Source organism: Sander lucioperca, chromosome 12 (genome assembly GCF_008315115.2).
Source record: "Sander lucioperca isolate FBNREF2018 chromosome 12, SLUC_FBN_1.2, whole genome shotgun sequence".
Lineage (NCBI taxonomy): Eukaryota > Metazoa > Chordata > Actinopteri > Perciformes > Percidae > Sander > Sander lucioperca.
In genome coordinates, this window is record NC_050184.1 from 29,975,322 (window position 1) to 29,987,997 (window position 12,676).

The 12,676-nt window shown below is 38.9% G+C and overlaps 1 protein-coding gene across 2 annotated transcripts in view; it reads left to right on the forward strand.

The window, feature by feature from the left end:
- LOC116062114 (metabotropic glutamate receptor 4-like) overlaps nt 1–12,676 on the forward strand; it is a 219,031-nt gene that overhangs the window by 167,383 nt on the left and 38,972 nt on the right. For both annotated transcript variants that reach the window (XM_036007991.1, XM_036007990.1), the window contains exons 4-6: nt 8,013–8,148; nt 10,875–11,029; nt 11,753–11,893. In XM_036007991.1, coding sequence (XP_035863884.1) covers nt 8,013–8,148; nt 10,875–11,029; nt 11,753–11,893 — 432 coding nt within the window. The remainder of the gene's footprint in view (nt 1–8,012; nt 8,149–10,874; nt 11,030–11,752; nt 11,894–12,676) is intronic.

A 12,676-nucleotide genomic window follows, 5' to 3' on the forward strand; every position in this document is an offset into this window, starting at 1 on the left:
GTTTTGTAACATTGCCATGGTTATTATATCCAGAATCATTATTGTTTTTATTTAGATATTAAGAAGCATTGGTACAGTATACTGGTCTATAAGGAAAAATAAAAAGGTCATCAGACTGTGGCACATTTGTGAAATGATCCACTTATGAAAGTGTACTTTTGAGTTAATAATTGACTATACAGTACAGCATTCTATGTATTATATCTTCCGTTTCAGTGTCCTCAAATGTTATGAATACAGAATTGTAGAGATAAAAATGCTGCTTTTGAAAGTGATGCTACACTTTAAAAACTCACTTTTTTTGTTGGCTTTAGATCCCTAACACATTTTGCTAAAACTGTATTTAATCTACAGACGTCCTGACCAGTTTCCTATTGAAAGAGAATAAATGAAAATATACAGCATGAATTCTGTAAAGATGCTTTAGCTGAAAAACTGAGAAACTGCTTGAGTGGTCTTTTGGGATGTGTGTAATCCTTGTTTTGAGAAAACATTACTCAAATTACTTTCAGCCAAACTAGTGGTAGGGCTCTATATTCATGCATTGTAAGAATCCTGTAATATTTGTCTTCCCATCTATGTAGGAATGAGAGGCCAAATACATCTTCCAATGTAGTACAGACCAATTTAGCAACATTACAATATGCAGCCTCAAAATGCACCACAAAACAGATTCAAAACTCGATAAAAACATTTTCAATAAGGTTATTCATATTGCAATGTTGCATTTCGTTCCATAACACAGGGGGTTTTCTATTTTCCTTGTCTCTCAGTATCTAACCTGCTGTAGACACGTATTTACATTAGCAGAGCAAAGGCAGACAGAGCAAGTGTTTGTGTGCTGCTCAGTGATATCTGAGAGGAGAAACTTGATTCTCGCCAACCTCACATTCAACCACCGTCCAGCCTCATTTTCCAAGCAGTACATCATGGTGAACCTAGGACTCATCATGTAATCCAGATCAAAGCTGGTCTCAGATATTAACCTGGAGACTCAGCAAGTCCCTGATAGGTTGTGCAGGCTCAGACACATTCATGTGTTCGAAATTTTAAATGAAAATACACTGTACACACACATATACTGTAAAATGCACTCCATTTACACAATGTTGGCTTATAGATGTGGAAAATGACACATGCTCGGCATAATAAAGACAAATTACAAATGATACATAGGTGGAATTCGGGTCATTTATCTTCTCCCCTCTAATATGAAAGCCAGTCATGTGGTTCAAACCAGAAAAATTGTCGGTTCAATCCCCCGGATCGGCAGGATAAATCTGGTTGGGGAAAGTGAAAAGCAGTATTTTCTATGATTTGTGTTGTTTTTACCATGTTGCAGGCAGGAACAGGTCAGTTACTGTCTGTAAAATAACCTGAGCCATCCCCATAATATGACAGAGAAGTATAACATTTGGTAGTTTTGGGCTGTCTTTGTGGCTCAGCAGTCTATAATAATTATAATGGGATATTATACTGTAATTGATCCCCTGAGGAGAAATTCATTTCTTTTTATCCCCTCAGCCTTGCACAGTGAGGTAAGAGCCAGCGACAGAAGAGCGCCTTAGGGACTGTGTGGGATTTAGGGTCCTGCTCCAGGACACTTTAGCAGGGGGGTTGCTGGAACAGGGGACTGAACCTGGGCCTTTTCTGTTCAGGGTCAGCGTCCCTAATGATTTCAGCCCACTCTCTCTCCACCCAGAATTTAACTACCACTCTCCGGCAGCTACATTTCTGATAAGTGGGGCAAACACAATCTGTGAATAATGTACCAATATCAGAACACAGCACACTCCCTGCAGTTCTTCTACGGCAACATTTTTCTACCAGAGATTGGTCAGGATTTTACACGTTTACCCGTTACTGTTTTTTTTTGTTTAAAATCAATTCCATCCATTTTCTCTCACTCTTGGGGGCCCGAGTGTGTCCCAGCATGCATTGGATGAAAGTCAGAGAAACATTGGACAGGTTGCCAGTTTATCATAGGCCTCTGATCAACTGATTTGCTTAAATCATTTGGTATACAGTTTACTAAATCAGAAGGGGATATTATTTATTTCCCTATTTAGTGCTGTCCACATCATATTGTTTGGGTTCACAACATTTTTCATGACTTTCATCTCCTCTGAGAGTATTTGTATAATGTGAACCACTGTGATCACACCACCAAGGCCGAGTGTTGCTGTTCTGTACATTAGACTACTGGTCAGCAGCCAGACAGTATATACGGGACTATCAATGAATAGATGGAACAACACTGCTGTTCAAAGCAGATGGGAATTCAAAGCTCTGGGCAGCTCAAACAGGCTTTCTAATTATTAACTGATTGTGTCTGTTGCCTAACAAATCATTTGCAGCCAAAATAAACAACAGCTACAGTACCAAGGCTGGTTTTAGCCTGCTATATTAGGGTGGGCTGGGAGAAATAATAGGTGGGCAACTTGGGCTGGTAGCCCAGAGGTTATGTAAAGGCAAACACAGGTGACAATTAAAAATATAAAAACATATTTAAATATAATGCAGGCTCTCAGGGATTCTGTATTGCTTTCAAATATTCATTTTCTAATAGCTCAACTTTTCTTATTTAATTTTTTATCTCTGCTGCGTTAGTCTATATCCACGACGTTTCAATTCCAGGATTGCTCCGGAAATTCCGCTTTTCGGCCGGATGTCCGTTACCTTCCTCTTTCTTTGTGTTGGTATTCTAAACTCCGGTGGATTTATGAGGACTATGGTTAACTGAATCCTCAGATCTCTGCAGGGTAAATCCAGACTTCTAGCTAGACTATCTGTCCAATCTGAGTTTTATGTTGCATGACTAAAACAACTTTTGAACATACACGTTCCACCAAAACAAGTTCCTTCCAGAGGCTATTTTGCAGCGGCACCGTGGCTCTGCCCGGTGCTTAGAGATGCCCAAGACGATTGTGATTGGTTTAAAGAAATGGCAATAAACCAGAGCACGTTTTTCTCCCATCCCGGAATGCTGTGTGGACTCGCCAGACCCTCCTCCGCAGCGCTGTGGAGGAAGGCCTGGCAATGCTAGACTACTGCTGAGTTAACACACATGTAGATACGGTTTACTCTTCCCTCCTCTATGGTGTCTTTTGCTTGGGGAAGTAACCTCTTTAAATGTGCATGTGGCACATATTCACGTCAATAATACATTCATTAATTTTAATTAATTTATAAACCCCTGGACTGCAATAGCTCAGATGTGTTTGGCAGCTACGGTGTTAATGTTTTCATTCAGCGTTGATTTTTCAGTGATTTTTCAAACCTACAGTGATTAAGAATTATTGAAGCAACATTAATTTAGTTTTAGATCTCTATATTTTTGTTGCTAGTACTGTTCTCCAGCTGCAAATTAAGCCTGCCTGTGAAGGTATTTACACACAGGGCATCCCAATAAAAAGGCTATTTATTTACCTGCACCTTCCCCACAACGCCCACCTGGGTGTATTTTGTGTACTTCTGCACTACTTTTAAACAAGCACATGAGCTGTGGTGCAATCGGCCATAGTGCCAGGGAATATTTAAAGCAGCCATATTATGCTCATTTTCAGGTTCATAATTGTATTTTAAGGTTGTACCAGAATAGGTTTACATGGTTTAATTTTCAAAAAACACCATATTTGTGTTGTACTGCAGTGCTCTATCTCACTGCTGCAGATCCTCTTTTCAGCTGGTCTCTGTTTTAGCTACAGAGTGAGACCTCTTTTCTTCTTCTTCTTCTGTACTATCTTTGATTGCACTGCACATGCCCAGTAGCTCAGATGTAGATCATGTCAGCTAGCTAGCTCCATAGACAGTAAAAGAAAGGCTGTTTCTACAACTTTGGTCAGTTACAAGGCAGGATTAGCTGGGAGACTTCTAAATGAGGGCGCACATGTAAGTAGTTCTTTTGTAGATTATGGTGAACTTGTGTGTGTTGTAGCAGTGCTTTGCTATTGAGAACAAGGTAGCATGCTACCGTTAGCATGCTAGCATTAGCCATAGCGTTAGCATGCTAACGCTACGAGCTAATGGTTGCGGTTAGCCTGCTCGTTTCGGCTTGTGACATCACAAGCCGTGCCGATTTTGAACAGCTCACCCAGAGACTGAAGGCAGGACACATTCAGAAACTGTATCTCACTCTAAACAGCATAGGTGGATTTTTTTCAAAGTTTGTATGTGTGTGGAAGCACCAGAGACACAACATAACACCCCAAATCCCAGAAAAAGTGATTTTTTCATAATATGGGCACTTTAATGTTCATGACGGCGCAGTCTCTCCCAAGGGTGTCAAATGAGAAGGAATATTAGTGTTCTGAGCTATTAGGAGACCAGAGACCAAGGCTGACAATGGAAGACACAAGAGAGGAGGCTCGCAGTCTCCTCAGCAACGGATATTTTTAGAGGTAGGTTTTGAGAAGTGGCTCACATGTTAAGAGTGGTATAGGATGAGTGTTGTGAGAGAAATAAACTGCTCATGAAATTTTCAGCAGTATGTGCCGTATGAAGGATGCTTTGCTTAATACAGTAGATTTGACTTTCTTGGTAAACTTTTTATGGAAAGATAATTTATTGAGATTTTGGCACACTTCAACAGGTCATTGGAAAAATGACCAAAGTAGCTTAATGTGAAGATTAATTAAAGTTTTGATTCAGTTTAAACCTTAATGCACATTTTTTTCAGTTAGGTGTTACACAATACAATGATTGTTAATCTTCACATAAGTTTCCGGTAATTTTGATATATAACTATAATTAATCAACGACGATCCTGTACGTCTCTGGAGATGCAAACAATATGGTAAATAGTGTTTTTTTTTCAGGGCTGCTACACATTTGTAATTAATTGCTTTATAATTCCTCTATTTACAAAGTCACATTAGGTGGGAGATGGTGGTCTAGTTCAGTTTCAGGGAAGTCTGATTAGAAGCGGTGCGCAGACAAGAGAAGGGGGAGACTCCCTAATTGCATCCTTTCCGGTGTCAAACTGAAATCCAGCACAGTGTTTTATTGAAAATCTGATGCCTCATAAGAGACTTGTTTCATTAGAATGTATAATGCAAGGCCTATAATTACCAAGACCAATTAAAAGCCACTTAGGTTGTATGAAAATGTCCTTTAGGAGCAGCTCTGCACAGCTACATTAACTGTGTGAAAGATATTTCAGCATGCAAACACTGAAGAAAACATTATTATGAAGTTTGCATGTTATGCACTGTATGTATCTGTGTGTGTCATGAAAACAACTGACATAGTGAACCTTGAGGGTAGAGTGTAGAGTTTGCTACAGAACAGAGAAAGAGAAATTCATACTTGAGCAATTATGGATTGAGTGTGTTATTTAGTAGCTGCTCCCTATCATGGAGTTTGAATTGGGGTCCTTGAGTCAGGGGACCATGTATTTGACCATCCTGTACTTAGAGAGGAATGGGTGGACAGATGCATGGATGAATGAGTAGTGTTAGCAATAAAGCAAATGGCCGTGTCTACCCTACAGGCAACAGAGTTGGAACACTGGGCCCATGGAGTGCCTTGTTCAATGTGCCTCAACTCCCACAGGCAGGGTTTTTATCCCCCTGGTCCTCTTGGTGTTCTCTCCAGAGGTTAAGCAATGCTGCAGCCTGCTGCTGCTGATCTGAGAAGAGAAGGAAAGGAAGGGATGAGTGCTCTGCTTCCACACAGCAGATGTTGTGGGAATGGGGGACTGAAGTACCAGTGTGGCAAAGACATAGAATCTAATGATTGATAGTCTTTGAGAGCAGAGTGCTACCTCTATGCTGCCGCTGCTAAATTTCCCATGTGCCTGTCTGGGTAGTGTAATGACACAGAATTAGACAAATAAACCTCTGCTTCAGTTTAATCGAAGCCTTATAGTGCTCATATTATGCTTTTTTGTCTTTTTCCCTTTCCTTCATTGTGTTATATATCTTTTTTATGCATGTTATAGGTTTACAAAGTGAAAAAGCCCAAAGTCCACCACAAAGGGACTTACCATCTCCAACAGAAAACACTGTTCTCCAAACAGCTCTATTGTAGTCCAACAAAAATATGGTGTTTTTTTAAAGTTAAACAATGTAAACCCTTTTCTGATATAACCTCTAAATACAATTATGAACCTGAAAATGAGCATAATATGAGCACTTTAACATATTGTGCTCTGTGAAATGGTTTGCTTGCATACTTGCATATATATTTTAAATTGTTGTTCAGTAAAACATCTGCTCAGCTCAGGCACATATCATTCATTTAAATAAAAGGAGAAGATAGACAGGAAAATCAAATGATGCCTCCAATGTATCTTAAAAGAGTAATGGAATTGAACACACAAAAGTAATTAATCAAAACTGAATGCAGTTTTGATCACTGTTAAGACCTAAACAACGTTTCTACTATCGGATTGTGTCTTTTCATTTTACGTTTCCATCTCCACCTTATATCACCCTCAGATCAGGCTAAAAAACATGTACGACTGGTCTGAAGTATGTGTGAGGTGGGAAATGCATGTTTTTTCGTTTAAATACATCTGGCCGCAGTTCATTAAGTTTAACATGTATGTTGCAATCTTCGAAATTTCCAGACTCTTGATAAAATCCGTGTTAACTGTGATATTCAAGTTAGGTTTAGGAACTGGGAAAATAAGGAAATTAGGGGTTTGATGCGACCGTGATGAAAAAAAAAGTGCAGAAGGAAACATCCCCCAACAACAAGACATGGGCCAGTACACGCAAAGAAATGAGTCTATTCCTCCACAAAATAGCTAATCCATTAACCAGCCAAGTGAATGTATGAGCCTTAAATGTCATGCTCTAGCTATGACATGCATCACCACAGGAAACCCATACATGCAGCCTATCTGAAAAAAAAAATGAAATAGCAAAAGCACGAGTTTGAAGAGAAAGGAAACATCATTAAAATCATCCACAGTGTACAATCAGAACAATGTTGCAGGCCGCTGACTGAAGCTCCTCACTGAATTAACCGGAAGTGACTTTTGTACCCATGAGCAAAACAGCCCAACATCATTGTTAACGTAATGGAATCCCCTACTCTTTACTCATATTTCCAGTTTCCCAATCTGTTATTATTATAGTATCTGAGCTGGGGCCAGGCTTTGTTTTATAGTGTGAGTCTGGCTGCCATGAACTGAACTAGAGGGTATTATTCCTGCATTGATTGTTCATTGGGCTGGCTTTGTACTGGGTCACAAAAGGGACATTCATTAGCATGCACATACTCTCTGTGGCATTTTGGCAGGGCGACAAAACAGTTATCCTGAAATGTTGCATTGGGAATTAAAACGCCTTTGCTTGTTGGTAACCAGGGAACATCCTCTGTTGCCCTTCGACTTGTGTTCAATACTAGAGCATTTCTAAGAGCCTGAGGGCTCTGTTAAACTGATTCGAGGGGAATTACTGTACTGTAGGTGTTGGGCTGGCCAGTGCCTATCAAGCTAAACCAAACTAATCAATGACTCTTCAGGCAAGAAGAAGAAGACATTTAGTAAACAGTAGTTTTTACAAAATGAAACAACCTATGTAATAAGAAACATGACTCTGAACAAATGGAACCAGTTTTCAATTACAAAATGTATGTACTTCCAAATGCTACCAAATCCCCCTGGTCTCACTGGCAGGTCCATAAACTGAATTGATGGGTCTCCATGTCTCAAAGTTGCCCCTTGAGGTCCAAGGAAAGATTGTTTTTAATACTTGGCATCCCTCATGCTGTGAAATATTGTACCTGTGCACATTTATTAGTGCATGTATCATAAAAAGTCCAGATGATTGAAAAAGATTTGTGTGTTAAAAGAAATAAGAAAAAATCCAAGAACCCAACAAATATTTCTGGTGACCAAGAGTTTGAAAAAACACATCTGGGACTGCAACATTAATATGCATTTAACATTAAAATGTCAGCTAATGAGATCGGTTCAGGAGTTTTACAGAAGAAAAGGCAGTTTTCTTTTTCTTAAACCCATTTTTATTTGGACATTTTTTTCTCTTGTGCTTTCCAATTAGGTGGTCTGTGCATTTCCCAGTCCGTGAAAATACCACGTGAGCCAAGGACTGGAGAGTTTGACAAGATTATACGCAGGCTGAGTGAGAACCCCAACGCCCGAGTAGTCATTATCTTTGCTAATGAGGATGACATCAGGTGAGTGCAGTGGAATCCTACTTGCTGTCAGTTAATACAACTTTAAACCTGACTTATCTCAACCACTTTTGACCACTCCTTGATACTGCCTTCATAACATTTACCTGTCATTATGTTTAGATAAAAATACACTGTGTTTTGATAAGTTGAAGTAAAGCTGTTTAAGAGTTTCCAAAATCTGCTAAAGTGATAAATGTTTAGAAATGTCTTCACCTGAGGCTGCCTCTGCAGCTGGCCTTCAAATGTCACAAATGTCTCCTGTGTGCATAAAGAAATTAAATTGCCTTTTTCCTTGTCTGCTACACGCATGTTAATATTTATGAGTTATAAACGCCAATATAATTATCTTTGGGTGTATTCACAGTTTCTTTAGCTTTGTCAGAGACAATGTTTTCACAGGTATTTCACACAAGTAAAGTAGTTTTAAGCACTAAGAAATGGTGTGATCTAATGCAACACAATGGAACAGCCATGCTGTTAAATAACAGCTACCCACTGGTAGAAATCATTATTAAGTCTAAGTACTGTACTTAAGTATAATTCTGAGGTACTTGCTCTTTACTTGAAGTTTTCCACTTCATTTATTTGACAAAGTCAGTGACGGGTCAAGAGCTTACATACAAAACATTTTGTTAGGGGTGATTCTACTTAATGAATACTTTTTGCTCATAATACTGCATTTGTACTTAAGGAAAATTCTGAATACAATACTTTTCCTTCTAACAGAGTATTTCTCCACTGTGGTATTACTACTTTTACTTAAGTAAATTATCTGAGTATTACTGCCACCACTGATACTACCCTTGCTATAAAACTTTATTTTTTTGTTGAGATGGTCAGAGAGGGGTTGACTGCACTCCATGGTCATTTTTTAAGGCTCTATTTCATTATGGTGTTGTATTGAGATGCATTATATAGAAAGGTGTTTCTAATATTTTGTCCACCCCCTATGTTGTCCTCATCCATTCTGACCACATTATAAGAAAGTACAACAGTGTCTCTGCTTTCCTTGCGTGGACACAAATGTATCAATTCAAATTAATTATCTATTATTAAGACGAATAGTCCGCATTGAGAACCAGTTAATTAGTTGTAGGCTGAATCAACACACACAGCACTGTTGTGGCTTTGTAAGGGAAAGGGTTTCCCGGCAGTTAGTAGGCCAGTGTATCCCTGGTGGAAGTGAGCAGTGATTTGGGGCCGTCTCTTGATGATGAACAGGGCAGAAGTCCCAGTGCTCATTGACTTAATCCGGTCCTGATAACGGGTAATAGTCTGGATATATAGTAATTACAGAAAGCCAGGGGGATTTCAGAACTGCAGGCCTGCTCTATCCTTGAACCCAGTCAATGTGAGCTGGCCGCAGACTAGTAAGAACCCCAAATTGTCTACATAGAAAGTATAACAAACTTGAGCCGTTTTGAAGGAGCTCTATAATGTGCTACTTAAATATTTAAATACAATACTGCCTTTTCTCAGCCTTAAAGAGAGTAAGAGAAATACCGTTTGTGGTTTTGCTTTTTCTAATCTAGGCACGTAGGTAGGTTTGTCCTTCGCTGTGTTTACTATGTAGGAAAACATGGCTTCATAACATTAAATCATCTTGCATTGTGCGCTATGTGAACATTTAATTCCTCCACCTGATTTTTAACATTAACACATATTGCCTTTTTCATGTTCAATTAATTATCACCTGAAATTCTAACTTAAAATTAGGTAAGTAAAACAACTTTTGTTGCAGTTTTAGTAAAGTTTCTTGTAATTACAATTTTACACAGTAAAGAACTTAATGTGAGTTGGAAACTGAACCTGGTCAAAGGAGAAATGTACAGTACTGTATACGCACATCCACGACCTCAACGCAACACCTTCACTTCTCACTGTGTTAGATGTTTCAGCCTGTCTAGTTGTGGCTCTGTTATGTAATATCCTCCTGTGAGAAAATCCATTTTTCGCATTTTTCCTACATGAAGCACATAACTGCATCTTAAGACATGTTCATTTCACTAAATTTCTGAAGACCAGACACTGGGAAAAATCATTAATAATCAAAACATATTCCCTGGGGCCATTAAACTACAAGGTAAAAAGACATACAGTTAGAGATGACTCATGCTTTCCCACTCTACATATTACAAAAAACTGTAGTATTTTTACAACATTGTATTGTCCTTTTTTCACCTACAAAGTCTTATACGAGATGTTAAGACGGCCATGTAAAAAAAGCTGATTCAAGCAGCATTGGGGAGATATGAGGGTCGGTGATGCTTCACATGCCGGGTGGCTGTGTTTAAATTTTATGTTGCTGTGCTCAAGCTTTCTTGATGTAACTCTGCTGCTACAGAAGAGCTCACTGGCAGTTTTTTACAGCACCGCAAACTTACTTCCATTGGCAACAAGCCTGGACAAATGTGGCAAGGGTGACATTCTGCCACAGCCAAGAAGAACTACTCTGCACTGGGAATGGATAGTGTGCCTATGGTGGCTTTTTAATTCAACTAAAGTGCCTCGGTGCAACTTTGTCCAGACTCAGAATGGGATATTCTAGTTATGGAATCACCTGTGTGACAGCTACATTTCCTCTTTACAGTGCATTTAAAATAGGAGCCTTCTTTCATTGGTAATTTATCACCGATATGCATGTAAATACAGAAAATAAATGAAAACACTGACAACACAACATTATATGGTACAATTAAACATTGCTTTCTTCCTCTGTCCCAAAGGCGGCTCCTTCAGGCAGCTAAGAAGGCCAATCAAACCGGCCATTTCATCTGGGTAGGTTCAGACAGCTGGGGCTCCAAAATCTCCCCAATACTGAACCAGGAAGAAATGGCAGAAGGTGCTGTCACCATCCTACCCAAACGACAGTCCATCAAAGGTATTCATGACACACTTCTTAACTTTACCTTACAGAAGGCTCATAACAGTTTATTTTCTTACATCAATGTTTTTTTATGAAATAAAACCTTGATACGTCTGCCACTTTTCTGCTTATTGCAGCGTATGTTTGCCTCCACTAATCATATCTCCCTTCTACATTCACAATAAATTATTTTTAGTGGGATGGACTTCAGATGGTCATTAATGGGTTGTACTGTCTGTTTTCCGCCATATACAGTCACATTGGACATAAGTGTCATTGCTGTTTCTTACCTTTTATATTGATTAAATCAATATTGTACCATATCGGGTATATTTTCCTTATGCTATTATTGTATATGTAGAGCTACTGATTTTTTTTTAACAATGTTGGGAAAAGATGTTGATAAAGTGGGAATAAAACGGTCTATAGATAATGTAGCCATGTCAAAACATAAATATAGTAGATTTTACTTAGTTTCCATATCATTGGATGATTACATACTCCTGTATGGCTTAAAGATATTCTGCAGAACAAGGTTGATTGATTTTTTGGATTGCTGATATTTCTGATTGCAAAGCTTCTGTTCTAGCTGGGCTTTGAGTAAATACTCAGCTCATTTGGAATCATCACCAAATTTACCGACTATGACCGGCCCAAAATATAGTTTACATTTTGCTGAGCATATTCGAATGTGAAAACGTGATAGATTAAATCCTAACAGCATCTTATTTCTTTCAGGTTTTGATCGCTACTTCATCAGCCGAACACTAGAGAACAACAGAAGGAATATCTGGTTTGCAGAGTTCTGGGAGAATAACTTCCAATGCAAGCTTAGTCGGCACGCTGTGAAGAAAGGATCTGGCATCAAAAAATGCACAAGTGAGTCTACACTCAAGAGCATAGAAGGCACTTGGTCAATGGAAAGCACTCAATCAACGACCAAGTATATTGATTGGGTTTGCTGCGAATAGGCTACAGTGTGTGTGCATGTGTGTGTGTGTGTACTTGGTATGCATAGGTATGTGTATTTGTCATCGGGGAGAAAACCATAATGCCCCTCTAATTTAGGTTACATGTAATTGGTGTAGATAAGTGAAGGAGAATCTCTAATTTCGTCCGAAAGAATTTTATGTTCCCATTACTCGTCTCTTGGTTACTTCAATTTGCAGCGGGTGACAATATCAATCACAAAACTATGCCACCGCATGCGCTGAAAACATAATCAATAGTAAATTCAATCAGCCCATTAGAAACAAGCTTTCAGGTCGTTAAAATCAGTAGGCTCTCCAGGCCTGTCTCTCATCCCAGTGTGTAGCGCAACGCTGCATCTCAAGTAGTGCAGACTGACTGAATTATTGCTGGCACCTGTAATGTTTCCAGGCAATACATTCCTCATGTGTATGTTGCAGTGGCCATGGTAACAGTCAAGTCAACATAAACTATGTGCTGGTTACAGAAACAAAAAAATAATACTCAGTCATACACATTATTCTAAACAAATTTCAGGTGGATGATATTTCCAGTACACAAAGTATCAGTGTGATATGGTTTAGAAGAGTTTGTATGCCATCAATCTCCAAGAAAGGGTAGGAATGTCGTGTTCATTTATTTTTGAATACAAATGAGAAAACACCCACACACTGTCTAGCTGACTGCTGGAAT